The sequence below is a fragment of the Aquarana catesbeiana genome, unplaced genomic scaffold (assembly GCF_042186555.1).
Source record: "Aquarana catesbeiana isolate 2022-GZ unplaced genomic scaffold, ASM4218655v1 unanchor228, whole genome shotgun sequence".
Lineage (NCBI taxonomy): Eukaryota > Metazoa > Chordata > Amphibia > Anura > Ranidae > Aquarana > Aquarana catesbeiana.
The window spans coordinates 682945-710126 of record NW_027362655.1 but is presented as its reverse complement, the minus strand read 5'-3'; the positions used below and the strand labels follow the sequence as shown (position 1 = coordinate 710126).

Sequence of the window (27182 nt, the reverse complement as noted above, 5' to 3'; positions counted from 1 at the left end):
CTGGGGGGTGCAGAGAAGGCTCTGAACTGAGAGGAAGGTGTGGAGGAGGCCCTGGGCTGGGGGGATATGGAGAAGGTCCTGGACTGGGGGAGTTCAAAGGAGGCCCTGGACCGGGGGTGCAGTTAAGGCCCTGAACTGATGGTAGGTGTGGTAGAGGCCCTGGGCTGATGGTAGGTGTGGTAGAGGCCCTGGGCTGGGGGGGTGCAGAGGAGGCCCTGACCTGGGGGGGCACAGAGAAGACCCTGGACTGGGGGGTGCAGAGGAGGCACTGGGCTAGAAAATGGTTGGTGTGGCAAAGGACCTGGATTCAGAGGGCAGGGTGCAAAGAAGGCTCTAAATTTGAGGGGGGTGATGTAGAGGAGGCCTTGGACTAGGAGGGGAGTGCAGAGGAGGCACTGGACTAGGAAATGGTGGTTGGTGTGGCAAGGAAAGGCCCCTGGATAGAGAGGAATCAAGGAAGATACTGGACAAGGTGAAGGGGTGCCTGGAGATCACCAATTAGAAGAGGGGGTGTCTGGAGGCCCTGGATTAGGACAGCAGGTGTCTGAAGGCCCTGGACTATGAGAGGGGGATCGTGGAGGCCCTCTGGACTAGTAAAGAGGGTGCCTGAATTACCTTCCAGCTTCAGGGAGAAAGCCTGGATCTAAAGCTTGGGCTGAGGAAGAGCCTGCCTGGGCCCTGGAGGGTGAGTTCACAACATAAATGGGGACATTGATCAATTGGTGCAAATATTGCCAAACAGGAGGGGAGAGACAGGTCATGTAAGATAGATTTATTGTAAAGTTTGGCTGTACTTCTCCTTAGAACAGCAGTGCGGATTGTTTTGCACTCCTGTGACCCATTTTCAGCTGACAGCAGGCTATCGGCTGGCGTCACAGAGTCAATACTTTGTAGAACCACCTTTCTCTGCAATTATAGCTTCAAGTCTTTTTGGGGGTGTATCTACCAACTTTGCACATCTAGGGAGAACAATTTTTGCCCATTCTTCTTTGCAAAATAGCTCAAAGTCTGTCAGATTGGATGGAGAGCATCTGTGAAGAGCAATTTTCAAGTCCTGCCACAGATCTCAATTGGAATAGGAATTCTGGACTTTGGGCCATTCTAGCACATGAATATGCTTTGATCTAAACCATTCCATTGTAGCTCTGGCTGCATGTTTAGGGCCGCTGTCCTGCTGGAAGGTGAACCTCCACCCCAGTCTCAAGGTTTTTGCAGACTCGAACAGGTTTTCTTCCAAGATTGCCCTGTATTTGGCTCCATCCATCTTCCCATCAACTCTGACCAGCTTCCCTGTCCCTGCTAAAGAAAAACATCCCCACAACATGATGCTGCCACCACCATGTTTCACGGTGGGGATGGTGTGTTCTGGGTGATGTGCAGTGTTCGTTTTCCATCACACATAGCATTTTGCTTTTAGGCAAAAAATAATAATGTTGGTCTCATCAGACCAGAGCACTTTTTCCACTTGGTTGCTGTGTCCCCCACATGGCTCCTCAGAAAATGCAAATTGGACTTCTTATGGCTTTCTTTCAACAACTTTCTTCTTGCCACCCTGGACTATGAGAGGGGGACTGTGGAGGCCCTCTGAACTAGGAAAGAGGGTGTCTAAAGGACCTGCCAGCTTCAGGGCGAAAGCCTGGATCTAAAGCTTGGGCTGAGGAAGAGCCTGCCTGGGTCACAGGGCTGTGTTGCTCTCCTGTGACCCATTTTCAGCTGAGTGCGGGCTGAAGCCTGCCGTCAGCTGATGTCACAAAGGCTGTCTAGGCTGGGGAAAAATTGCAACCATATGGTCGGGACCCACCCATATGTCTGGACTGGCACCCGGCTCAGCCTCTCAGTGAGAGACATATAATACTGACATATAATCACACACATAGGTTGGACTTAAAGGACTTGTGTCTTTTTTCAACCTCACCAACTATGTAACTATATATATCGTAGTAAAGACGTGTTGTTTATTTAACCACCGCCTCACACAGATATACTGCAGCAGAATGGCACGGGCAGGCAAAGTAACGTATGGGTACGTTACTTGCCTCCCGCGGGCGGGGGGTCCGATCGGACTACCCCCCGGTGCCTGAGGCGGTCGGCTTCTGTCCGGGAGTGATCAGAGGTGAGGGGGAGGCCACCCCCTCACGATCGCTCCCAGCCAATGGCGTTCTTCCTCTGCTGCTGTAATGTAAACAGCGGCAGAGGAAGTGAGGTCATCTCTCCTCAAGCCGGTCTTTTCGTTCCGGCGCCGAGGAGAGAAGACAACAAGTAAGTGCACCAAACACTACACTTTCAGTAGAACATACTAGGCACACTTTTCACCCCCCATCACCCCCCTGTACCCACTGTCACAGTGACACCAGTAGCAGTTTTTTTTTTGCATTGGTGTCAGTTTGTGACAGTTATACGTGGTAGGGCAGTTAGTGTTATCCCCCTTTAGGTCTAGGATACCCCCCTAATAAAGGTTAACCCCTTGATCACCCCCCCGTCGCCAGTGTCACTAAGCAATCATTTTTCTGATCGCTGTATTAGTGACACAGGTGACGCTAGTTAGGGAGGTAAGTATATAGGTTCGCCGTCAGGGTTTTATAGCCTAATAAAGGTTTTAACCCCCTGATTGCCCCCTAGTTAACCCTTTCACCAGTGATCACCGTATAACTGTTACAGGTGACGATGGTTAGTTAGTTTTTTTATTATAGTTTCAGGGCACCCGCCGTTTATTACCTTATAAAGCTTTAACCCCCTGATCGCCCGGCGGGTGATATAAGCTAAGTTTTAGGGTCAGATAAGGTCTGCGTCGCCCCAGGCAGCGTCAGGTTAGCGCCCACCCACGCACGCAGCATACACCTCCCTTAGTGCTATAGTATCTGAACGGATCAATATCTGATCCGATCAGATCTATACTAGCATCCCCAGCAGTTTAGGGTTCCCATAAACGCAGTGTTAGCGGGATCAGCCCACATACCTGCTAACACCTGCGTTTTGCCCCTCGGCCCAGCCCTGCCCAGCCCACCCAAGTGCAGTATCGATCGATCACTGTCACTTACAAAACACTAAACACACATAACTGCAGTGTTCGCAGAGTCAGGCCTGATCCCTGCGATCGCTAAGTTTTTGTTGGTAGCGTTTTGATAGTCGCTAACAGCCAGGAGCTTTTTTGCCTGTGAGTCTCACTAGTGTACCACTAAATTTAGAGCCCAAAATGGCAAATCGAAGGTACGCTAGTGAAGAGGCCTACACGTTTCTGAGCATGACAGATAGTGAAGAAGAAGTCACTCATCTGTCAGATTCAGGCTCAGAATATGATCCTGTAGAGGACAGCGGCTCCATGACAGATAGTTCTGATGACGGAGTTGTGGTCCCTGCCAAGGTCAGGCGTACCAGACCCCGATCTTCTTCTGCTGTCCTTGATGTGCAAGAACCGCAGGTCCCTCATATGGAGCAGAGCAGTACTAGCACTGCTATTCCTTCTGGTGAACTGGCAAGCACCAGCGGCCTAGTACACCCCGGTCATACATCCAGCACTGCAGTAACACTTGGTGACGTGGCGAGTCCCATAAGTGCAGTTCAAGCTGGCGAGGTGGCAAGCACAAGTAGTGTCCTGCTGCCACCAAGAAGACGAACACAGGCCCGTCGTGCCCATAGTGCCCTTTCTGCTGCATTCGCCAATCCTAATTGGGAACCCACCACTTCTGCAGCACCCGTACTTCCCCTATTCACCGGCCAACCCGGCATTCATGTGGAAACAGTTGATTTTACGCCACTGGATTTTTATTCGCTGTTTTTCACCAAAGATCTCTATAGATCTATTGTGGACCAAAGCAATTTGTACACTGGTCAACACATCGCCACTATTCCCCAGTCCTCCCTTGCCAGAGATTGGAGACCAATTACGGTCTCCGAATTTAAGATCTTTCTGGGCCTTTCCCTCAACATGGGCATAACCAAAAAGAGTGAGTTGCGGTCATATTGGTCCACTGACCCAATTCACCATATGCCCTTGTTCTCTGCCTCCATGGCCAGGGCACGATACGAGCAGATTTTGCGGTTCATGCACTTCAACAACAATGAACTCTGTCATCCTCGTGGAGACCCTGAATACAATCAGCCCTACAAAATTCGGCCCCTCGTAAACCACTTCAACCAACGTTTTGCAGACTTGTTTACTCCCCATCAAGTTGTCTGCGTTGATGAGTCCCTGATTAAATTTTCTGGCCGCTTGTCATTCAAACAGTACCTTCCCAGCAAGCGTGCCAGATACGGGGTCAAGATGTATAAGCTCTGTGACAGGGCCACAGGCTATACATGTAGTTTTATGATTTACGAGGGCAAAGATAGTCACGTGGAGCCGACAAACTGCCCTGACTACATAGGAAGCGCTGGCAAGATAGTGTGGGACTTGGTGTCACCCTTATTCGGAAAGGGGTACCACTTATAGGTGGACAATTATTACACAAGCCTGCTTGTAGATTCCCGTCTTGGGCTGGAGGAGAGAGCCTGCTTGCAGTGTAATAACTTGCTCGCTATGAAGTGGAGGGATAATAAGAATGTTTTCGTTCTCACCTCCCTTCATGCAGACAAGATGGTCCAAATTACTACGGCGACTGGTGTTGTGGAGAAACCCCTCTGTGTCCACGAATATAACCAAAATATGGGAGGGGTGGACCTCAACGACCAGTTGTTGGCGCCGTACCTAGTTGCCCGTAAGGCCAGACGCTGGTACAAAAAAAGTGTCTGTTTATTTATTTCAATTGGCTTTGCTGAACGCTCATGTGCTATACAGAGCTTCAGGATGGACTGAATCCTTTCTTAAATTCCAGGAAGAGATCATCAGAGCCCTTCTGTTTCCAGACGGTGCTCCACCTCACCTTCCCCAACCAAATGCAGTAAGCCGGCTGCATGAGAGGCATTTTCCGTATGTCCTCCCGAGTACCCCTACCCAACGAGCCCCCCAAAAAAGATGTCGTGTCTGCAGAAAGCGCGGATATAGGCGTGACACCTGGTATTATTGTCCCTCCTGTCCTGACAATCCTGGTCTATGCATTGGTGAATGTTTTGAACGCTACCATTCATTAGTTGAGTATTAGCGTAGGGTACAGCATTGCACAGACTAGGCACACTAACACAGGGTCTCCCAAGATGCCATCGCATTTTGAGAGACCCGGACCTGGTACCAGTTACAAAAGTTATAGTTGCAAAAAAAGTGTAAAAATAAAAAAAGTAAAAAAAATAAAAACGAAAAAAAAAAAAAAAAAATAGTTGTTGTTTTATTGTTCTCTCTCTCTCTATTGTTCTGCTCTTTTTTACTGTATTCTATTCTGCAATGTTTTATTGTTATTATGTTTTGCCATGTTTGCTTTTCAGATATGCAATTTTTTTACTTTACTGTTTACTGTGTTTTATTGGTAACCGTTTTTTGTTTTCAGGTACGCCATTCAGCTGCAGAGCGGATTTATATATCTTGACAGCAACAGCGTTTGCTCCCACGATATATAAAGCCGTGACTCCAGCGCTGTCGGAGGTGATTTCACCACCACAGTTACATACTTTAGCATATATGCCGAAGCATGGGGGCAGCAGTGGGTGGAGGAGCGATTTGCTCCTACCTTTTGCGAGAGGATGCCCCCATGCTTCGGCATATATATATATTTTATGCACAGGTTGCGTTAAATGTTTTATTTTTTACTGTTTTTTTGTATTTGCTTTGCAGGTATGGTAAGTCTTACTGTTATACTGTAATGTTACTTTGTTTTATTGTTAACCATCATTTGTTTAGCAGGTACGCCATTCAGTTGCAGCGCGGATTTATTTATCTTGACAGCAACAGCGTTTGCTCCCACGATACATAAAGCCGTGACTTCAGCGCTGTCGGAGGTGATTTCACCACCACAGTTACATACTTCAGCATATATGCCGAAGCGTGGGGGCAGCAGTGGGTGGAGGAGCGATTTGCTCCTACCTTTTGCGGGAGGATGCCCCCATGCTTTGGCATATATATACGGTGCATGTATGCCCATCAATCTCTTTTTTTCGTTCAGCCCACAGGCTGCATGAAAAAACAGTTTACAATATATGCCCAACAAGGACCAGCAACGTACTGGTATGTTGCTGGACTTTGAGTGGTTATACCAGAATGATGCCTGCAGGTTTAGCTATCATCTTGGTATCATTCTTTTCAGCCAGCGACGCCTTCCATGTTTTTCTCTGGCTTTCCTGTCCCAACAGGGAACCTGAGAATGCAGCCGGTGATTCAGCCAGCTGACCATAGAGTTGATCAGAGACCAGAGTGGCTCCAAACATCTCTATGGCCTAAGAAACCGGAAGATACGAGCATTTCATGACTTAGATTTCGCCGGATGTAAACAGCGCCATTGGGAAATTGGGAAACCATTTTATCACACCGATCTTGGTGTGGTCAGATGCTTTGAGGGCAGAGGAGAGATCTAGGGACTAATAGACCCCAATTTTTTCAAAAAAGAGTACCTGTCACTACCTATTGCTATCATAGGGGATATTTACATTCCCTGAGATAACAATAAAAATGATAAAAAAAAAAAAATGAAAGGAACAGTTTAAAAATAAGATAAAAAGCAAAGGCTCTCACGCAAAGGCGAACGCATGCGTCGGTCTGGCATCAAATGTAAACAGCAATTGCACCATGCATGTGAGGTATCACCGCGAAGGTCAGATCGAGGGCAGTAATTTTAGCAGTAGACCTCCTCTGTAAATCTAAAGTGGTAACCTGTAAAGGCTTTTAAAAATGTATTTATTTTGTTGCCACTGCATGTTTGTGCGTAATTTTAAAGCATGTCATGTTTGGTATCCATGTACTCGGCCTAAGATCATCTTTTTTATGTCATCAAACATTTGGGCAATATAGTGTGTTTTAGTGCATTCAAATTTTAAAAAAGTGTGTTTTTTCCCAAAAAAATGCGTTTGAAAAATCGCTGCGCAAATACTGTGTGAAAAAAAAATGAAACACCCACCATTTTAATCTGTAGGGCATTTGCTTTAAAAAAATATATAATGTTTGGGGGTTCAAAGTAATTTTCTTGCAAAAAAAAAAAAATTTTTTCATGTAAACAAAAAGTGTCAGAAAGGGCTTGGTCTTCAAGTGGTTAGAAGAGTGGGTGATGTGTGACATAAGATTCTAAATGTTGTGCATAAAATGCCAGGACAGTTCAAACCCCCCCAAATGACCCCATTTTGGAAGGTAGACACCCCAAGCTATTTGCTGATAGGCATGTCGAGTCCATGGAATATTTTATATTGTGACACAAGTTGCGGGAAAAAGACAATTTTTTTTTTGCACAAAGTTGTCACTAAATGATATATTGCTCAAACATGCCATGGGAATATGTGAAATTACACCCCAAAATACATTCTGTTGCTTCTCCTGAGTACGGGGATACCACATGTGGGAGACTTTTTGGGAGCTTAGCCGCGTACGGGACCCCGAAAACCAAGCACCGCCTTCAGGCTTTCTAAAGGTGTAAATTTTTGATTTTACTCTTCACTGCCTATCACAGTTTCGGAGGCCATGGAATGCCCAGGGGGCACAAAACCCCCCCAATTGACCCCATTTTGGAAAGTAGACACCCCAAGCTATTTGCTGAGAGGTATAGTGAGTATTTTGCAGACCTCACTTTTTGTCACAAAGTTTTGAAAATTGAAAAAAGAAAAAAAAACATTTTTTTCTTGTCTTTCTTCATTTTCAAAAACAAATGTGAGCTGCAAAATACTCACCATGCCTCTCAGCAAATAGCTTGGGGTGTCTACTTTCCAAAATGGGGTCATTTGGGGGGGTTTGTGCCATCTTGGCATTTTATGGCCTTCAAAACTGTGATAGGTAGTGAGGAGTGAAATCAAAAATTTACGCCCTTAGAAATCCTGAAGGCGGTGCTTGGTTTTCGGGGCCCCGTACACGGCTAGGCTCCCAAAAAGTCTCACACATGTGGTATCCCCGTACTCAGGAGAAGCAGCTAAATGTATTTTGGGGTGCAATTCCACATATGCCCATGGCCTGTGTGAGCAATATATCATTTAGTGACAACTGTTTGTAAATTTTTTTTTTTTGTCATTATTCAGTCACTTGGGACAAAAAAAAATGAATATTCAATGGGCTCAACATGCCTCTCAGCAATTTCCTTGGGGTGTCTACTTTCCAAAATGGGGTCATTTGGGGGGGTTTTTTACTGCCCTGCCATTTTAGCACCTCATGAAATGACATAGGCAGTCATAAACTAAAAGCTGTGTAAATTACAGAAAATGTACCCTAGTTTGTAGGCACTATAACTTTTGCGCAAACCAATAAATATATGCTTATTGACATTTTTTTACCAAAGACATGTGGCCGAATACATTTTGGCCTAAATGTATGACTAAAATTGAGTTTATTGGATTTTTTTTATAACAAAAAGTAGAAAATATCATTTTTTTTTCAAAATTTTCGGTCTTTTTCCGTTTATAGCGCAAAAAATAAAAATCACAGAGGTGATCAAATACCATCAAAAGAAAGCTCTACTTGTGGGAAGAAAAGGACGCAAATTTTGTTTGGGTGCAGCATTGCATGACCGCGCAATTAGCAGTTAAAGCGATGCAGTGCCAAATTGTAAAAAGTGCTCTGGTCAGGAAGGGGGTAAATCCTTCCGGGGCTGAAGTGGTTAAACATATCATATAAAAAAGTTATACATATTAAACGAGGAATGTATATACATCTGTGATATTATCACCATACATAACACATAACAAGTATAATCCTCTTGCCACCAACGCGTTTCAAAGTACAGAAATCTCCTTCTTTAGGGGTATGTAGAAGAGGAAAAATAAATCTATAATATAAAATTGTAAAGAAGTATAAAAACAATAATATTCAGAAGTACAGTATTGTTGTTACAACTTAGTAATACACAGATGTTTACTTTTAGGGTACACTCACGTGTGTTAGGGTGATAGTAGAGATGAAAATTCCATCAATTGGCAATTAAAAACATAAAAAGGAACGTGTTCTGTATTTTTCTGCCTCAATATCTCGGTCAAAGATAGTATTGGCGCTACATCACATAGATTGCTCAAACAATGAGCACTCTCAAATTCCTCCGCGTTCCCCACAGAGATTAGTCTAAGGAACTCACCGAGGTCAAAGGGTGAATGTGTCCTGAATATTTCAGTTGGAACTAAAGCCAGGGCCGAGAAGCATATAAGTATAATGGTAAACTTTATGGAATCTAAGCTTGCCGAGACACATGTCCTGTCATCCAGCAACCAAGGAGGGTGGTTGGAGCTACCACTATTTTATTCTCTAGGGTGTCTGCTTTCAGAAAATATATCATGTTTTGGGGTTTTATATAATCTTCAGGCCTAAAATGAATTTTTATTTCCTCCTCGCCTCAGCCTCTAGCACAGTGGTTCTCAACTCCAGGCCTCAGGACCCACCAACAGGCCAGGTTTGCAAGATAACTGAAATACATCACAGGTGATATCACTTGCTGCTCAGTGATTGCAGTATTCTAGTCTGCATCTCCCCAAGGTAATACTTAAAATCTGGCCTGTTGGTGGGTCCCGAGGACTGGAGTTGAGAACCACTGCTCTAGCAGAATGACGGCCAGGCGGGGGTTCCATTATCCTGAGTGGACATCATATGACTTCCACTCAGGATAATGACCAGAAGAATAAGCTGCTCGGGCGCGTGGCAATCGGTGGTGCAGTGTGTCGCTCTGACACACTGCATCTCCAATCTCAGTAAAGAGCCTATGACGTAGGTTCTTTACCATGTGATCAGCTGTGTTCAATGAAAGCTAATCACATTTTAATCAGGAAGTGACGGTTATTGGCTTTCCTTTATTCATGCTGACAAGGCGCGAGTAGAGGAGAAAAGATCAGCGTATCTCCTGACAGGGGGGGGATCTGCACTGAAATTCAGCATTGATTATAAGTTCAGGCCCATCAGCGATGATCCCCAGTGATGACCACCTGTGCCTGCCTGTGATGCCAATCAGTGCCTATAGGGGATGCTTGTCAGTGCCTCCTCATCAGTGCCCATCAGTGAAGGAGAAAACTTACTTATTTACCAAATCTTATAACAGAAACAAAGAAAAACTTTTTTTTTCAGAATGTTCTGTCTTTTTTTATTTGTAACACAAAAAATAAAAACCCCAGAGGTGATCAAATACCACCAAAAGAAAGTTCTATTTGTGGGAAAAAGATAAAAATGTCATTTTGGTAGTGTTACATGACCGCACAATTGTCATTCAAAATGAGACAGCACCAAAAGCTGAAATTTGACCTGGGCAGGAAGGGGGTGAAAGTGTATTCTATTAAAAGGGTTAAACACGTGAGCCAAAAAAAAATATGCAAAAAACAGCTCTGGAAGTTAAAGACTTGAAGGAAACGTTCACCTTCGGGAAGATGTTACGTGTTTCTGTTCCTGTTGTGGCTCAGCGATCCGAGTCCTCTGTGTGACAGCAGTGTGGCAAGAAGTTCCTCGTACCGGCTGTCACTTTATGAAAAGAGTGCGGCCTTGCCATTCATTCACAGAGTTCTGTCCTTTGCCGGTGTCGGCTTGTAGTTCAATGACCTCCCACACTGCTGCTGAGCTCTCTGGTAGATGAGGAACAAGGAGATTGGGATCCCGATTTAGTCCCTCGGACAAGTAATTTTTTTCAAAAAATGTCCACACCCCTGGAACAGTTTCTAACATGATGAAGATCAGCCATGGAGTATATCTGAGGTGTATATCAGGGTGTGCTTCTTCCCCACATGAGAGCTGTGATGTCCAGCAACATTCATATAGAAGACATTTCCTGCACTCAAGGCACTAATACACCTCAAGGATTGTGTGGGATCCCTGATGAACAGTAAGACAGGACTTCAGTGAGGAACAATTCCCTCACTCAGGACAGGAAAGTGGCTTCTCCCTCATGTGAGATCTCTGATGTCTGTAAAGATTGGATTTCCACGAAAAACATTTCCCGCACTCAGAACAGGAATACTGCTTCTGCTCGATGTGAGATCTCCTATGTGTGTAAAGACTGGCCCTCTGTGAAAAACATTTCCCGCACTCAGGACAGGAATGCGGCTTCTCCCCCGTGTGTAAAGACTGATGTGTGTAAAGACTGGACTTCACTGAAAAACATTTCCCACATTCAGGACAGGAATATGGCTTCTCTCCTGTGTGAGATCTCTGATGTGTGTAAAGACTAGACTTCACTGAAAAACATTTTCCGCACTCAGGACAGAAATACGGCTTCTCCCCTGTGTGACATCTCTGATGTGTGTAAAGAATGGACTTCCTTGAAAAACATTTCCCGCACTCAGGACAGAAATAAGGTTTCTCCCCTGTGTGAGATCTCTGATGTGTGTAAAGACGGGACATCTGTGTAAAACATTTCCCACACTCAGAACAGGAATATGGCTTCTCCCCTGTGTGAGATCTCTGATGTGTGTAAAGATGGGACTTCTGTGAAAAACATTTCCCGCACTCAGGGCAGGAATATGGCTTCTCACCTGTGTGAGTTCTTTTATGCACATTAAGTTTGGATCTAGAATGGAAACACTTCCCGCACTCAACACAGGAAAACCTCTTATCTTTTGGAAGGACGGCACCGTCCCTCACAGTCTGAGGTTCCTCAGGATAAGAGGAATACGATGGTCCATCTACACTGTGTGGTGCCGAATGGACATTTGAGGTAGCCGGGTTTTCTCCTGGACTATACTGTGTGATGTCCTCATCTTCTACTTTACAGTCTGGAGACAAATTGAGACAATCCTCTGAGGTTTTCCTCATCTCCCGTCCATCTACTAAAATAGAAATAAAAAGATTATTACTAGACATGAGCAGATTGGTTCCCCTAAACCAGGACTCCGCCCACATCAGGCATCTCTGATGATCTTACAATTCCACCTTCAAGGTAACTAGTAAATGGGTCCTTTGAATCTCCTACCAATTAATTTCTTTATTCATACACCTTAGTTGGAGAGTGAGGAAACAATGAGAACTGTCTTTTATAGGGGTGACAGTGATGAGGGGATTATAGGACGAGTGTCCCCACCCCCTCTATCACTCATTGCCATCTTCCCAACACAAGAAGTACTGCACTTACTTATTTAGTCCATGATTTATTAATGCGTAACAGCGGGGCTGAGTCCCACCAGAGGTCAGAGAGTGAGGATGCGGAAAGAACAACCAAGATGAAGACTGGACTGATCCTGAAGACCACCATCATTGGGTTATTGACTCCTTCCTCGTTATCACTTTATGTTTAAGGTTCCAAAGTTTGAGGATGTTATCACATTATTATCAACATGTAAAAGTCTGTGCTCCAATCAAATCATCAGATATAAAATGTCCAGCTGGTAGAAAATGCATGCAAGAGAAGTAAGGCCTATGTAATACACAACTTATTATATAGGATACAAAAGTTAGGACTATATAGTATCAGAATGATGTAATATACAACATAGAGTATATAGTGTGGGGGTCAGGAGTATGTAACATACAATATAAATTATATAGTGTAGGTGTCAAGACTCATAATATTTAGTGCAAGGCTAAATGTTTACATGAGACAAGTTGCAGAGATCCCACACCGCTGCCTCCCATCTCCTAAGACTGCACGCGGTGACTTAGGTCTGAGACTATACAGACATATCCCTCCACCCGACACAGCCAGCAGACAACAGAGTAGGTAACCCTGGGAGAACTGTTCTGTCAGAGATCTTGCTAGACCTGGGTATGGGGCAGAAGACCCAAAGCACATACCCCAGGTGCCTAGGTTGAATAAAGTCTATGGTAAAAATCAACATTTGCTGCCAGCTGAACCCCAGAATCTCAATAAATCCAGTCTAGATACATAAATTGTGTCTGCAGCACAGAGAAGGAAGATTATCTGAGAGAAATACAGGAATACAGGATGGGGACACAGCTCAAGAAAGTGACCAGGTTGATATCACCCAGTCCTTGGTCTACTCTGGACCAATCAGTGAGCAGTGTGGGTGGAGGAATGTATTTAGTGTTAATGACCCACCTGTGCTGATCTCTGTAGGAGTGTCCTCCTCTATAAATGTCCCCGTTATTCCATCCTCCTCCATAGACTGTTGATCATCCCTCACATACATCTCTTCTTCTTCTTCTGTTTTAACCTCAACTTTAGAATCTCTCAGGTTTCCACTCTGAATATATAATATACATGACATCAATTGTAACAATACAGATAATGTACAGATCCTAATAATACTATCAGTGATTGTTCCTCATCTACCTGATGATGGTGAGGGATGGTGTGATCTTCCTGTGTGGAATCCCAGGAATACAGAGGACAAGGACATTTCTTTGGTGGTTTCCCATTACTGGATCCATCTGTAGGAAACACACACACTGACTGAATACATTGTTTCTATGTGTTTATCAGATGATGGGGGATCTAGGTGGACCCTCCGTACTGCTCTCTCCTTTATAATAAAGTCTCCTCTTACCAGGTGATGTGAGGGGTGGCTGATTGTCCATCATGACGACCTTGTAGAGATCCTTGTGTCCTTCTAAATACTCCCACTCCTCCATGGAGAAATAGACAGTGACATCCTGACACCTTATAGGAACCTGACACACACAATGATACAGTCACCATCCAGACACATCCCTTGTCTGTTACTGGATAATGTCCCAGAATTCCCAGCACCGCTCACCTCTCCTGTCAGCAGCTCCATCATCTTCTTGGTGACTTCTAGAATCTTCTGCATGTTGTGTCTCTCAGGTTTTAGGGAGTCACATGGAGGCACTGTGATGGTCATATGATCACCTGACTTCACAAGAGGAAATCTCTATATTGGAAAACCATTAGGAATATCAAGTTAGAATTCCAGAATCCTTCTCACCTCTCCAGTCAGGTCTGTGTTTTATTAATAGAGATAAGAGTGATGTCATGTGACCTCCCAGAATCCTCCTCACCTCTCTGGTCAGCAGGTAGATGATCTCCAGGGTGAGGTTTAGTATCTTCTCAGTCATGTGACTCCGGTCCTCCTCCATCCTCATTGGTGCCGTCATTTGATCTATACAGGTCTCCTTGTAGACGGATAACTTTGGTCAATGAAAGTAAGAATTATTTGGATGATAATGGTCACACAATAATAGGATGTGGATGTGAGGGAGGTAATAGAAGGTTTGCTGTACATTTAACCACATCAATACCGGACACTTTCACCCCCTTCCTGCCCAGGCCAACTTTCAGCACTCTCACACCTTGTACACCTCTCACACGTTCTATATTATATATATATATATATATATATATATATATATATATATATATATACTCTATACTCAATTACAGTTCAGTACAAAAGGTACAGGAGGACCCTGCTCGTAGAGCTTACATTCTAAATGGAGGGGGTGGTTGTACAAAATGTAATAGCTGCAGAGAATGATTTGATGGGGGTGGCTCGGGGACAGTTGTTAGGTGGGTGTGGGGTAGGCTTCCCTGAATAAATGAGTTTTCAGGGATTTCCTAAAGGTGGACAGGGTAGAGACTGATCGGACATACTGGGGCAGGGAGTTCCAGAGGATGGGAGAGGCTCTGGAGAAGTCCTGAAGGCGAGCATGGGAGGAGGTAACAAGGGAGTTAGAGAGCAGGGGGTCCTGGGAGGAGCGGAGGGGTCGATTTGGGCGATATCTGCAGATGAGGTTGGTGATGTAGATGGGGACGATGTTGTGAATGGCCTTGTAGATTATGGTTAGCATTTTGAATTTTATGCGGTGGGGTAAGGGAAGCCAGTGAAGGGACTGGCAGAGAGGAGCAGCAGTCATGGATTGGTTAGTGAGGTGTATTAGTCTAGCAGCAGAATTCATAATAGACTGAAGGGGGGATAGCCTGCGTAAGGGTAGGCCATTAAGGAGAGAGTTGCAGTAGTCAAGGAGGTAAATAACCAAGGAGTGAATAAGTTGCTTTGTGGTGTCATTAGTCAGGAAGGGTCGAATTTTGGAGATGTTGCGGAGGTTAAGACGGCAGGATTTAGCCAGTGATTGGATGTGGGGGCTGAAGGAGAGGTCAGAGTCAAGGATTACACCCAGGACCCTGGCATGTGTGGAGGGACCAATGGTTGTGTTGTTGATATTAATTGTGAAGTCACAGGAGGGGGACCGTGAAGGAGGAAATATAACAAGCTCAGCTTTAGAAAGATTAAGTTTGAGAAAGTGTTGTGACATCCATATTGATATCTCATTCAGTAAGTTTGAGATCTGTGAGGAGGTCGAGGGGGGGAGTTGAGGAGTGGAGAGATAGATCTGTGCGTCATCGGCATAGAGGTGGTATTGGAAGCCATGGGAGGTTATTAACTGGCCCAGGGAAGAGGTATAGCGTGAGAATAGGAGAGGCCCAAGGACGGAGCCTTGGGGTACCCCAACAAAAAGAGGAAGGGGAGTGGAGGAGATGGAGTTGTAAGTGACACTGAAAGTGTGCTGAGATAGGTAGGAGGAGAACCAGGATAAAGCAGAATCACGGAGGCCAAGGGAGTGTAATTTGTGGTTGTTAATTATACAGCGGCCGCCTGATCCTTAACAACCATGATGTTTACTGATTGTTAAGGTTGCCAGCATCTGCCAGCTCCTTAACATTCAGTTAAAATCAAACACATTCCTTATATATCGCATACCTCAATTGCTACTTAACTATCGCCTTAATTTCCTTCTGTGATCTGACTTTAATGCTGTTGTATGCTGTATTTACTGACGTTTTCTCGTTTTGAGGTAAATACCCCATAAAGGGACAGTGAATTTACATTTTCAGCAGCGCATGCAGTATTTGGGAAAAAATGTGTCAGATCACCTATATACCACATGTGATCTGCTTTAGTGAATGGATTCCATTGTATCTTGTGTATGACACTAATCAACGAATTGTGTAAAAGCCAATGTACTGTAATGGTCACCTCCATATGAGTGATCAAGGAATATAGTTTAGTGTAGGATCATCTATAGCAGTCCCAGTTCCTATAAGTTCAAGTGAGCCTGGCCTACTGGTACATGGCTGCCCCCAGGAATGTCATGTTCACTGGTGTGGTGTATTGCAGGAAGGAAGTCAGTGGGATGTGCAAATGGGTCAGTTCGGTATGCAGGCAGAGATATGGTCAGCAAGCAGGCAAGGGATTGGTCCAGGCAGCAGGCAGAAACATGGTCAATAAACAGGCCAGGGTAGGTACAGTACAGATTGCAGGCAGGCAACACAAAAACTGGTGTGGAGGTGATCAGGGACACAATAACTGGTGTGGAGGTGATCAGGGACACAATAACTGGTGTGGAAGTGATCAGGGACGCAATAACTGGTGTGGTGGTGATCAGGGACACAACACTAGTGTGGAGGTGATCAGGGACACAATAACTGGTGTGGTGGTGATCAGGGACACAATAACTGGTGTGGTGGTGATCAGGGACACAATAACTGGTGTGGAGGTGATAAGGGACACAATAACTGATGTGGAGGTGATCAGGGACACAATAACTGGTGTGGAGGTGATCAGGGACACAATAACTGGTGTGGAGGTGATCAGGGACACAATAACTGGTGTGGTGGTGATCAGGGGGACACAATAACTGGTGTGGAAGTGATCAGGGACACAATAACTGATGTGGAGGTGATAAGGGACACAATAACTGTTGTGGAGGTGATCAGGGACACAATAACTGGTGTTGTGGTGATCAGAGACACAATAACTGGTGTGGAGGTGATCAGGGACACAATAACTGATGTGGTGGTGATCAGGGACACAATAACTGGTGTGGTGGTGATCAGGGACACAACACTAGTGTGGAGGTGATCAGGGACACAATAACTGGTGTGGTGGTGATCAGGGACACAATAACTGGTGTGGTGGTGATCAGGGACACAATAACTGGTGTGTTGGTGATCAGGGACACAATAACTGGTGTGGTGGTGATCAGGGACACAATAACTGGTGTGGTGGTGATCAGGGACACAATAACTGGTGTGGTGGTGATCGGGGACACAATAACTGGTGTGGTGGTGATCAGGGACACAATAACTGGTGTGGTGGTGATCAAGGACACAATAACTGGTGTGGTGGTGATCAAGGACACAATAACTGGTGTGGTGGTGATCAGGGACACAATAACTGGTGTGGTGGTGATCAGGGACACAATAACTGATGTGGAGGTGATCAGGGACACAATAACTGGTGTGGTGGTGATCAAGGACACAATAACTGGTGTGGTGGTGATCAGGGACACAATAACTGGTGTGGTGGTGATCAGGGACACAATAACTGGTGTGGAAGTGATCAGGGACACAATAACTGATGTGGAGGTGATAAGGGACACAATAACTGTTGTGGAGGTGATCAGGGACACAATAACTGGTGTGGTGGTGATCAGGGACACAATAACTGGTGTGGAGGTGATCGGGGACACAATAACTGGTGTTGTGGTGATCAGAGACACAATAACTGGTGTGAAGGTGATCAGGGACACAATAACTGATGTGGTGGTGATCAGGGACACAATAACTGGTGTGGTGGTGATCAGGGACACAACACTAGTGTGGTGGTGATCAGGGACACAATAACTGGTGTGGTGGTGATCAGGGACACAATAACTGGTGTGGTGGTGATCAGGGACACAATAACTGGTGTGGTGGTGATCAGGGACACAATAACTGGTGTGGTGGTGATCAGGGACACAATAACTGGTGTGGTGGTGATCAGGGACACAATAACTGGTGTGGTGGTGATCAGGGACACAATAACTGGTGTGGAGGTGATCAGGGACACAATAACTGGTGTGGAGGTGATCAGGGACACAATAACTGGTGTGGTGGTGATCAGGGACACAATAACTGGTGTGGAGGTGATCAGGGACACAATAACTGGTGTGGAGGTGATCAGGGACACAATAACTGGTGTGGTGGTGATCAGGGACACAATAACTGGTGTGGAGGTGATCGGGGGACACAATAACTGGTGTGGAGGTGATCGGGGACACAATAACTGGTGTGGTGGTGATCAGGGACACGATAACTGGTGTGGTGGTGATCGGGGATACAATAACTGGTGTGGAGGTGATCAGGGACTAGACATTAGGGTTGGGGAAAAAAATCTATTTAAATCTTGAATTGAGTTGAGAGATCAAATCGATTCAAAATTTAAGCAAATCGATTTTTTTAGATTTTTTTTTTTTCACCGCGCCGCTCCTGAGGAGCTGCGGGCAGGAGTTTTTAGGCGAGGCCGCGGCTTCGGCCTAGTCCGCGAGGCCGAACGCCGCAGACTAGGCCGAAGCCATAGCCTCGCCTAAAAACTCCTACCTGCAGCTCCTCAGGACCGGCGCGGTGTCCAAAAAAAAAAAAACTTGATTCGAAACGTGAATCGTTTTTTTTTAAGAAAATCGCAGAATTATTATTTTTTTTGGAAAATATCCCAGCCCTACTAGACATGTGCGATTAGTTTTATACGAATTTCCATAAATTCATACATTCAGGAGGATCCAAAATACAAATTGCTATGCTTCCGAATTTTGTACGAAATTTCGTTTACGAATTTTGGATCCAAATTTCATTACAATGGAAACGTGACTGGTGTTTTGTTGACCAATCAGAGGTTTAATTCTGCTGCTGAGTGAGGGTTGGGAAAATGACCTTTTTTAATATGGGAGTGGGAGAGGTACTGGTAGTCGATGGGAGATTCAGAATTGGACAAAATAAGAATGTTCATTAATTACGATTATTCGTTATGATGAAGTTAAAAACCCGGGAAGTCAGCACAGCACAGGGATGGTGGGAGCCCCTCATAATGAGCACAGAAGGGGTACAGCCCCAGGAGGAAGTCAGCACAGCACAGAGAAGGAAGTTCCTCCTGGGGCTGTACCCCTGCTGTGCTCATTATGAGGGAGCTCCCACCATCCCTGTGCTGTGCTGACTTCCTCCTGGGTTTGTACCCCTGCTGTGCTCATTATGAGGGGCTCCCACCATCCCTGTGCTGACTTCCTCCTGGGGCTGTACCCCTGCTGTGCTCATTATGAGGGGCTCCCACCATCCCTATGCTGTGCTGACTTCCTCGGGGAAGTCAGCACAGCACAGGGATGGTGGGAGCCCCTCATAATGAGCACAGCAGGGTACAAACCCAGGAAGTTATCACAGCACTGGGATGGTGGGAGCCCCTCATAATGAGCACAGCACAGGGATGGTGGGAGCCCCTCATAATGAGCACAGCAGGGGTACAGCCCCAGGAGGAAGTCAGCACAGCACAGGGATGGTGGGAGCCCCTCATAATGAGCACAGAAGGGGTACAGCCCCAGGAGGAAGTCAGCACAGCACAGAGAAGGAAGTTCCTCCTGGGGCTGTACCCCTGCTGTGCTCATTATGAGGGAGCTCCCACCATCCCTGTGCTGTGCTGACTTCCTCCTGGGTTTGTACCCCTGCTGTGCTCATTATGAGGGGCTCCCACCATCCCTGTGCTGTGCTCATTATGAGGGGCTCCCACCATCCCTGTGCTGACTTCCTCCTGGGGCTGTACCCCTGCTGTGCTCATTATGAGGGGCTCCCACCATCCCTATGCTGTGCTGACTTCCTCGGGGAAGTCAGCACAGCACAGGGATGGTGGGAGCCCCTCATAATGAGCACAGCAGGGTACAAACCCAGGAAGTTATCACAGCACAGGGATGGTGGGAGCCCCTCATAATGAGCACAGCACAGGGATGGTGGGAGCCCTTCATAATGAGCACAGCAGGGGTACAGCCCCAGGAGGAAGTCAGCACAGCACAGGGATGGTGGGAGCCCCTCATAATGAGCATAATGAGTCCGACGACTGCCATATTGAGAAAGGTATTTTTTGCTTTTTAAATTCATCATAACCAACGTTTGTAATTGTTACGAAAAGTTAACAAACCTAATGAAAATTCATATTTCCTACGAATCCAATTGAATTACGCAATACGAATTAACGGCTGATACGGAACAGAACAAAACAAAACAAATTTATTGATGGCACACATGTCTATTAGGGACACAATAACTGGTGTGGAGGTGATCGGGGACAAAATAACTGGTGTGGAGGTGATCGGGGACACAATAACTGGTGTGGAGGTGATCGGGGACACAATAACTGGTGTGGAGGTGATCGGGGACACAATAACTGGTGTGGAGGTGATCAGGGACACAATAACTGGTGTGGAGGTGATCGGGGACACAATAACTGGTGTGGAGGTGATCGGGGACACAATAACTGGTGTGGAGGTGATCGGGGACACAATAACTGGGGTGGTGGTGATCAGGGAACACAATAACTGGTGTAGAGGTGATCAGGGACACAATAACTGGTGTGGAGGTGATCAGGGACACAATAACTGGTTTGGTGGTGATCAGGGACACAATAACTGGTGTGGTGGTGATCAGGGAACACAATAACTGGTGTAGAGGTGATCAGGGACACAATAACTGGTGTGGTGGTGATCAGGGACACAATAACTGGTGTGGTGGTGATCAGGGACACAATAACTGGTGTGGAGGTGATCAGGGACACAATAACTGGTGTGGAGGTGATCGGGGACACAATAACAGGTGTGGAGGTGATCGGGGACACAATACCACATATTACTAGAATATAACTCCAAAATGAAGAGAATGTTCGGGCACCAAAAATGGGGAAATGCTCTGACCCTTAAGGGGTTAATCTACAAATAATAAATATTCGGGAACCGCTTGCATTATGGACAAAATATCTGAATCCACAACTTGATAGTTCCAATAAAACTTTCTGATAACAAAAAGACAACACCTGGGGTAACCTGGCAGACCTTACTCAGAAAAACCCCGGATGTAGATGCCTGTGAACCAATAGACACCTCTATAGAAGTAAATGGGGAATACTGGCATAAGGAGCAAAAGAGCTAATCCACCACCAGAGTCCCGGTCACAGATAGTAAGGTGGCTGGCGGGACACCTTTTTGATAAAATTGCCCCTCCCCCCTCCGGGTTCACCATCTCATCCCCCCAATATCCAGTCCCTTTCAGACTCATCATAGTGTCTCTGGAGGGGCGCTGATCATTCCTGTGTAAAATCTTACAGAAATCTTCCCTAATCCCAACCTTTAATTATCATTTCATTCCCCCCACATACAATGTCTGGAACCGACATTTACTGACATCAATAACTCCCCTCGTGGTACAGACCATAAATTCCCTCATTGTAATATACGGGGTTATTCTACATTTCCACACTATATATGTGTGTATCATCATCTGCTGGAGATAAAAGACATCACAGTGACTATGGAGGAAGAGGACGGACATGACGGGGGGTTACTGGGTGTAAATAGAAAATAAGATCTTATTACCTCCTCTACTGCCACTTCCAGCAATGTCTTCTCTCTACTTCCTATGGAACCTCCCATCTGTATCTGACATCACTTCCTGTCTTCCATAGAGACTTCCTGTCTGGGTAGAGGTGAGATCACCACCTTGTGGAGATCAGAGGAACTGCAGCCCTGAGAAACATCTCATAGTGTGAACACGGCCTTGTGCTGTGTGTGTATGTACTGTATATCCTTATAGATGGGTCATCTCCACTCCCACCAAGGGGGATAGAAATATATTACTGCTCGGGGGGGAGACATTTTGGCCCCTTTGATTTTGCAGTAAAATTGATAGCAGATTTAGTCATGTAGAACATCTGTTATATGGATACAAAGAACCCCAGCCGAGAGTAAAGGGTGGAAATGGCTCCTGATCCCCAGATTTGGGCAATTATTGCCTCGTTTCCACTGAGCGGATCGGTTCGGTACGGTACGCTATTTTGGGTGTTTCCATTATGAAAGCGGCCCATACAACCAGAACCGAACTGTTCCATTCAGGGTCCTGCTTCAGATGTGGGGCCATAGAAAATTGAACGGTTTGGTTAGGGTGGAGCTATGATACATTCCACTGATTGGCTGACAGAAAACCCTATTCTGTGCTATGCTGAGGCATTTTTTTCTAAACCCTGTATGGCCCCTTGTGGTCCCACTTGCAGTGGAAACGCTCACCAGAATAGACCGGACCATTCTAGCCCATTCAAACTGTACCGACCCGACCGGTTCGGGTCGGTACATATGTCACCAATATAAATAGAATAAAACCCGTGCTATGTGTAACAACTCAAATACCTACAAAAATAACTTATACCGGACTGCTGCTGTAACAAAGGTAAGTATTCCCTTTATCAACTAGAAGAGCATTATGTGTCACAGCGCTGTCCTATTGTGTGTGCACATAAATCATCACAAATACACTAAAATATGTGGAGACATTCATATATAAAGTCCCCTCCCCCTACAGTTAGAACACACAGTCAGGGAACATAGTTAACCCCTTGATCGCCCCTAGTGTTAACCCCTTCCGTACCAGTGACATTTATACAGTAATCAGTGCATTTTTATAGCACTGATCGCTGTATAATTGTCAATTGTCCCAAAAATGTGTCAAAAGTGTTCGATGTGTCCGCCATAATGTCGCAGTCATGATAAAAATCGCAGATCACCGCCATTACTAGTAAAAAAATAATAATAATAAAAATGCCATAAATCTATCCCCTATTTTGTAGAGCCTATAACTTTTGCGCAAACCAATCAATCAACACTTATTGTGATGTTTATTACCAAAAATATGTAAAAGAATACATATCGGCCTAAACTGAGAAAAAATTAGCTTTTTTTAAAAAAAAATTGGGGATATTTATTATAGCAAAAAGTAAAAAATATTGTGTTTGTTTCAAAATTGACGCTCTTTTTTTGTTTATAGCGCAAAAAATAAAAACCGCAGAGATGATCAAATACTATCAAAAGAAAGCTCTATTTGTGGGGAAAAAAAGGACGTCAATTTTGTTTGGGTGCAACGTCGCACGACCGCACAATTGTCAGTTAAAGCGACGCAGTGCCGTATTGCAAAAAATGGCCTGGTCAATGAGCAGCCAAAGCTTCCGGGGCTGAAGTGGTTATATAAACTAAAAATCTGTGCAAATTCATGTGAACATACAATACTTTGTGCTCAATATAGTGTTCTCTGCAAGTCCACTGCATCTACTTTAATTAATTTATTTTGCTCAAGAAATCCACAATTCAATGAAAAGTTGATAACACGTGAAAGTGCTGTAGCACCCTCTACCAGAAGGTAGGTGCTAGTAAGGGTTGTTTTACTAGGTTTGTTCAGCACAGGCAAATTTAGGCAGGCCTATGCTGCAAGCTAGGCCTGTCTGTTTTGATTCTGGTGCTGGGAGTGGTTAGAGTAGCAGTGGGTGTGATCACCTGCATTTCAGTTCTGAGGCACCTCCCCTGCTTCCAGGAAGAATGTTCTGGAAGAGGAGGCTGGGCCTAGAGCTGGAGTGGCAGGCAGCACATGTAGGAGCTCTGAGCAGTCCCTAACTGGCATTGGCAGGGGGCGGGCCTCCTATATATATGCTGAGGTCACATGCTGCTGGGGAGGAGAAGTCGACTGGGTGATGTGAGGAATGGAGTGCTAGACAGCCACAGGAGCACACCCCCATCTAGGAGGGGGGATGTAGCGATCCCAGGAGGAGGCCCGAGGAGAACTGTGAGGGAACATTGCCTCTACACGCTCACTGGCAATGTCTCTGTCACCACACAGTTGGTGGAAGGGAGCTCCTGGAGCAGAAGGGGCAGGAGATTCTGTCAGAACGCATGGTCCGGGAAAGTTCCCCAAGGACTCAGGGCTGGAAGGTTGGAAGGTCGCTGAGTGTTACCACAGTGGATGGCTGGAGGATGTGCCAGGGAGCCTCTGGGGGAACTCTGCTTCTACATGGTCACTAGCAGAGTCTTCATCATGCACACGGTGTATGGTGAGGAGTCCTGGACCAGAAAAGAGACCGTGGGGATGTGTGTGTCAAACCAGTATGGCCAGGGAACACATGGTTTGCAAGTTGGACTGGCTGGGAGCAGTAGTCCATTTCCTAGAACATAGACTTTAACCTGCTAGGCCTCCGGGGAGAGGTTCTGCAGGCCTTAGGCCTAGTAGCAGTGAGCCACCAGAGCCAGTAAAGGGTATTATTCAGAGTGAGTTCTTCATACCCATTAGAAGAGGATGTGTTATACCTTAAAAGTAACTACAAGTTGTGCAGGAGGAAACCAAGTGTGCAAGGAGAAGCAAGTTTGGGCAGGTGGTGAAGAGAACTAAGACCATTACTTTTACACGGTCAAAAGTGATGTTTCTGGCCCTCACACGGTGATGGATGGAGAACTCTTAGTAACAGCAGTCTGCATGGAGATGCAGGGAGCAATAGTCTGCATTTGAGATGCAGAGGGAGTAACAGTCTGCAGGGAGCTGCAGGAGAAGATTTCTACTTAGTCAAGTGTGCACATTCTATCTTCAGGCTCTAAACAGACAGATTAAAGTATATTGAAACCTGTAAATATGAGGGCAATGATTAATTAATTGGCATCCCATATCCCTATCCCTGTTGTACCCCCCAATAAAACAACAAAAACAAAGCTCGCAAATGACTGTTCATTGTCTCTGGAAAGGGTGTATGAAGTCTGGCAATCACTGATGGGCACTGATGAGCAGGTACTGACAAGCATCCCTGATGGGCACTGATTGGCATCCCTGATTGTCACTAATTGGCATACCTGGTGGGCACTGATTGGCATCTCTGGTGATCATCGCTGATGGGACTGCACTGATAATCAATGCTGAATATCAATGCAGATCCCCCCTGTCAGGAGATCTGCTGATCGGCTCTCCTCTACTCGCGCCTTGTCAGCATGAATAAAGGAAAGCCGATAACCGGCACTTCCTGGTTACGTTGTGATTAGCTTTGATGGCACACAGCTGATCACATGGTAAAGAGCCTACGTCACCAATTGCCGCGCGCCCGAGCGGCTTGTTCTTCTGGACGTCATTTGACGTCCCGTCAGGATAATGGAACCCCCGCCTGGCCATCATTCTGCTATAGACTGGAATGGAAGGAGTTAAAAAGATAATTTTAGGCCTGAAAATTATATAAAACCCCAAAACATGATATATTTTCTGAAAGCAGACACCCTAGAGAATAGAATAGTGGTAGTTCCAATTTTTTATGGCACACGATATTACCGAAAACTCTAAAATTCTGTAAAAAACACACTAAAGTTACTTACAGGGGGCACAAAAAACACAATAAATTGCCCATTTTTTTGGTAAAATATAAAAGCCAAGGTTGCACCGAGTAAATAGATACACAACATGCCAAACCTCAAATTTGTGTGCACCTGTGAAATGGTGACAAACTTCAGTACCCTATATTTTCTGTAGGCAACACTCTAAAAACTTCCTATATTATTATTATTATTATTATACAGGATGTATATAGTGCCAACAGTTTACACAGCTCTTTACAATATAAAAGGGAGACAATACAGTTAAAATACAATAAAATACAAGAGGGCCCTGCTCAGAAGAGCTTACAATCTAACAGGGTGGGGCAGGTGGTACAAAAGGTTGTAACTGTGGGGAATGAGCTGATGGAAGTGGTAGAAGATTAGTTTGAGTCATGATAGGCTTTCCTGAAGAGATGAGTTTTCAGGGATCGCCTGAAAGTAGCAAGAGTAGGGGATAGCCGGACAGGTGGAGATAGCGAGTTCCAGAGGATGAGAGAGGCTCTGGAGAAATCCTGGAGACGAGCATGGGAGGAGGAGACGAGAGAGCTTGAGAGCAGGAGGTCTTGAGAAGAGCGGGGAGGATGATTTGGGTGATATTTGGAGACAAGGTTGGTGATGTAGCTCGGGGCAGAGTTGTGAATGGCTTTGTATGTTGTGGTTAGTATTTTGAATTTAATTCGCTGGGTGATTGGGAGCCAGTGTAGGGATTGGAGGAGAGGGTTGGTGGTCAGTGTAGGGATTGGAGGAGAGGGTTGGCAGACACTGAGCGGTTGGTAAGGTGGATAAGTCTGGCAGCAGCATTCATGATAGACTGAAGAGGGGATAGCCTATGGAGCGGTAGGCCAATGAGAAAGAAGTTGCAATAGTCAAGGCGAGAGATAACAAGGGAGTGAATGAGGAGCTTGGTGGTTTCATTTGTTAAAAAGGGGCGAATTTTAGAGATGTTACGGAGGTGAATTCTACAAACTTTTGACAGCGATTGGATTTGAGGCTGGAATGACAATTCAGAGTCTAGGATTACACCTAGTACCCTGGCATGAGGGGAGGGACTGATGGTTGCATTGTTGATTTTTATTGAAAAGTCATGGAGGGGGGCACGGGTGGGGGGAATATTAATAGCTCAGTTTTAGAGAGATTTAGTTTAAGGAAGTGGTGCGACATCCATGCTGATATGTCAGTTAGTAAGTTAGTAATGCGAGAGGAGACTGAAGGAGTGAGGTGAGGAGTAGACAGATAGATTTGGGTGTCATCAGCGTATAAGTGGTATTGGAAGCCGTGGGAAGTTATCAAGTGACCAAGGGAGGAGGTGTAGATAGAGAAGAGAAGGGGTCCAAGAACAGAGCCTTGGGGGACCCCCACAGAAAGGGGCAATGGAGAGGAGGAGACAGAGTTGTAGGTGACACTGAAAGGAACGTTGTAATAAATAGGCAGAAAACCAGGATAGAGCAGAATCTCGGAGGCCAAGGGAATGTAGTTTATTGAGAAGGAGCGGGTGGTCAACAGTATCAAAGGCCGCAGAGAGGTCAAGTAGTAGAAGTATGGAGTATTGGCTGTTGGTTTTAGCAGTTAGTAAATCGTTAGTGAGTTTTAGTAAGGCAGTTTCCGTGGAGTGCTGCGAGCGAAAGCCAGACTGTAATGGGTCAAGAAGGTTATTTTCACTGAGGTAGGAGCTAAGACGATTGTAGACTAAGCATTCTAGAAGTTTAGAGATGAATGGAAGCAATGAAATGGGTCTTAAGTTGTTTAGATTGGTGGGGTCCAGTGAGGGCTTTTTAAGTATGGGAATGATCAGGGCATGTTTTAGAGGGGAGGGGAAGGTGTCACTAGAGAGGGAGAGATTGAAGATGTGAGTGAGGGAGCATAGGATAGAAGAAGAGGGTGACAGTAGTAGTTGTGAGGGAACAGGATCTAAGGGATAATTGGTTAGGTGACCTATAGGTCATCAGTTTAGTGTTACGGAGGAGGTCTGGTGCTAGAATTATCGCTCTCATTCCGGCGGGTGCGGTGATATGTAACGTGTATCGCAATCAATGTTTTTGGACATAGGCGCCCCAATGTGTGAGTTTAT

At 45.5% G+C, this 27182-nt stretch overlaps 2 protein-coding genes across 11 annotated transcripts in view; one reads left to right on the top strand and one right to left on the bottom strand.

Annotated features, from left to right (window-relative positions):
- LOC141121641 (uncharacterized) overlaps positions 1–27182 on the top strand; it is a 199192-nt gene that overhangs the window by 143607 nt on the left and 28403 nt on the right. The window lies entirely within an intron of this gene.
- On the bottom strand, positions 8505–25347 carry LOC141121676 (gastrula zinc finger protein XlCGF48.2-like). The gene is made up of 7 exons (XM_073611366.1): positions 21323–25347; positions 13937–14065; positions 13675–13809; positions 13465–13588; positions 13251–13348; positions 13017–13161; positions 8505–11790 (listed from the first exon to the last, which is right to left on the bottom strand). The coding sequence occupies exons 1-7, from the start codon at positions 21377–21379 to the stop codon at positions 10880–10882; spliced, it is 1599 nt and encodes a 532-aa protein (XP_073467467.1). The 5' UTR covers positions 21380–25347; the 3' UTR covers positions 8505–10879.

Coding starts and splice junctions, on each gene's coding strand:
- LOC141121676 (XM_073611366.1), bottom strand. CDS start 21,379: ATGGGAGGTTCCATAGGAAGTAGAGAGAAGACATTGCTGGAAGTGGCA. Junction 13,589..13,674: donor TGGAGCTGCTGACAGGAGAG/GTGAGCGGTGCT, acceptor TGTGTGTGTCAG/GTTCCTATAAGGTGTCAGGA. Junction 13,349..13,464: donor GCCACCCCTCACATCACCTG/GTAAGAGGAGAC, acceptor TGTTTCCTACAG/ATGGATCCAGTAATGGGAAA.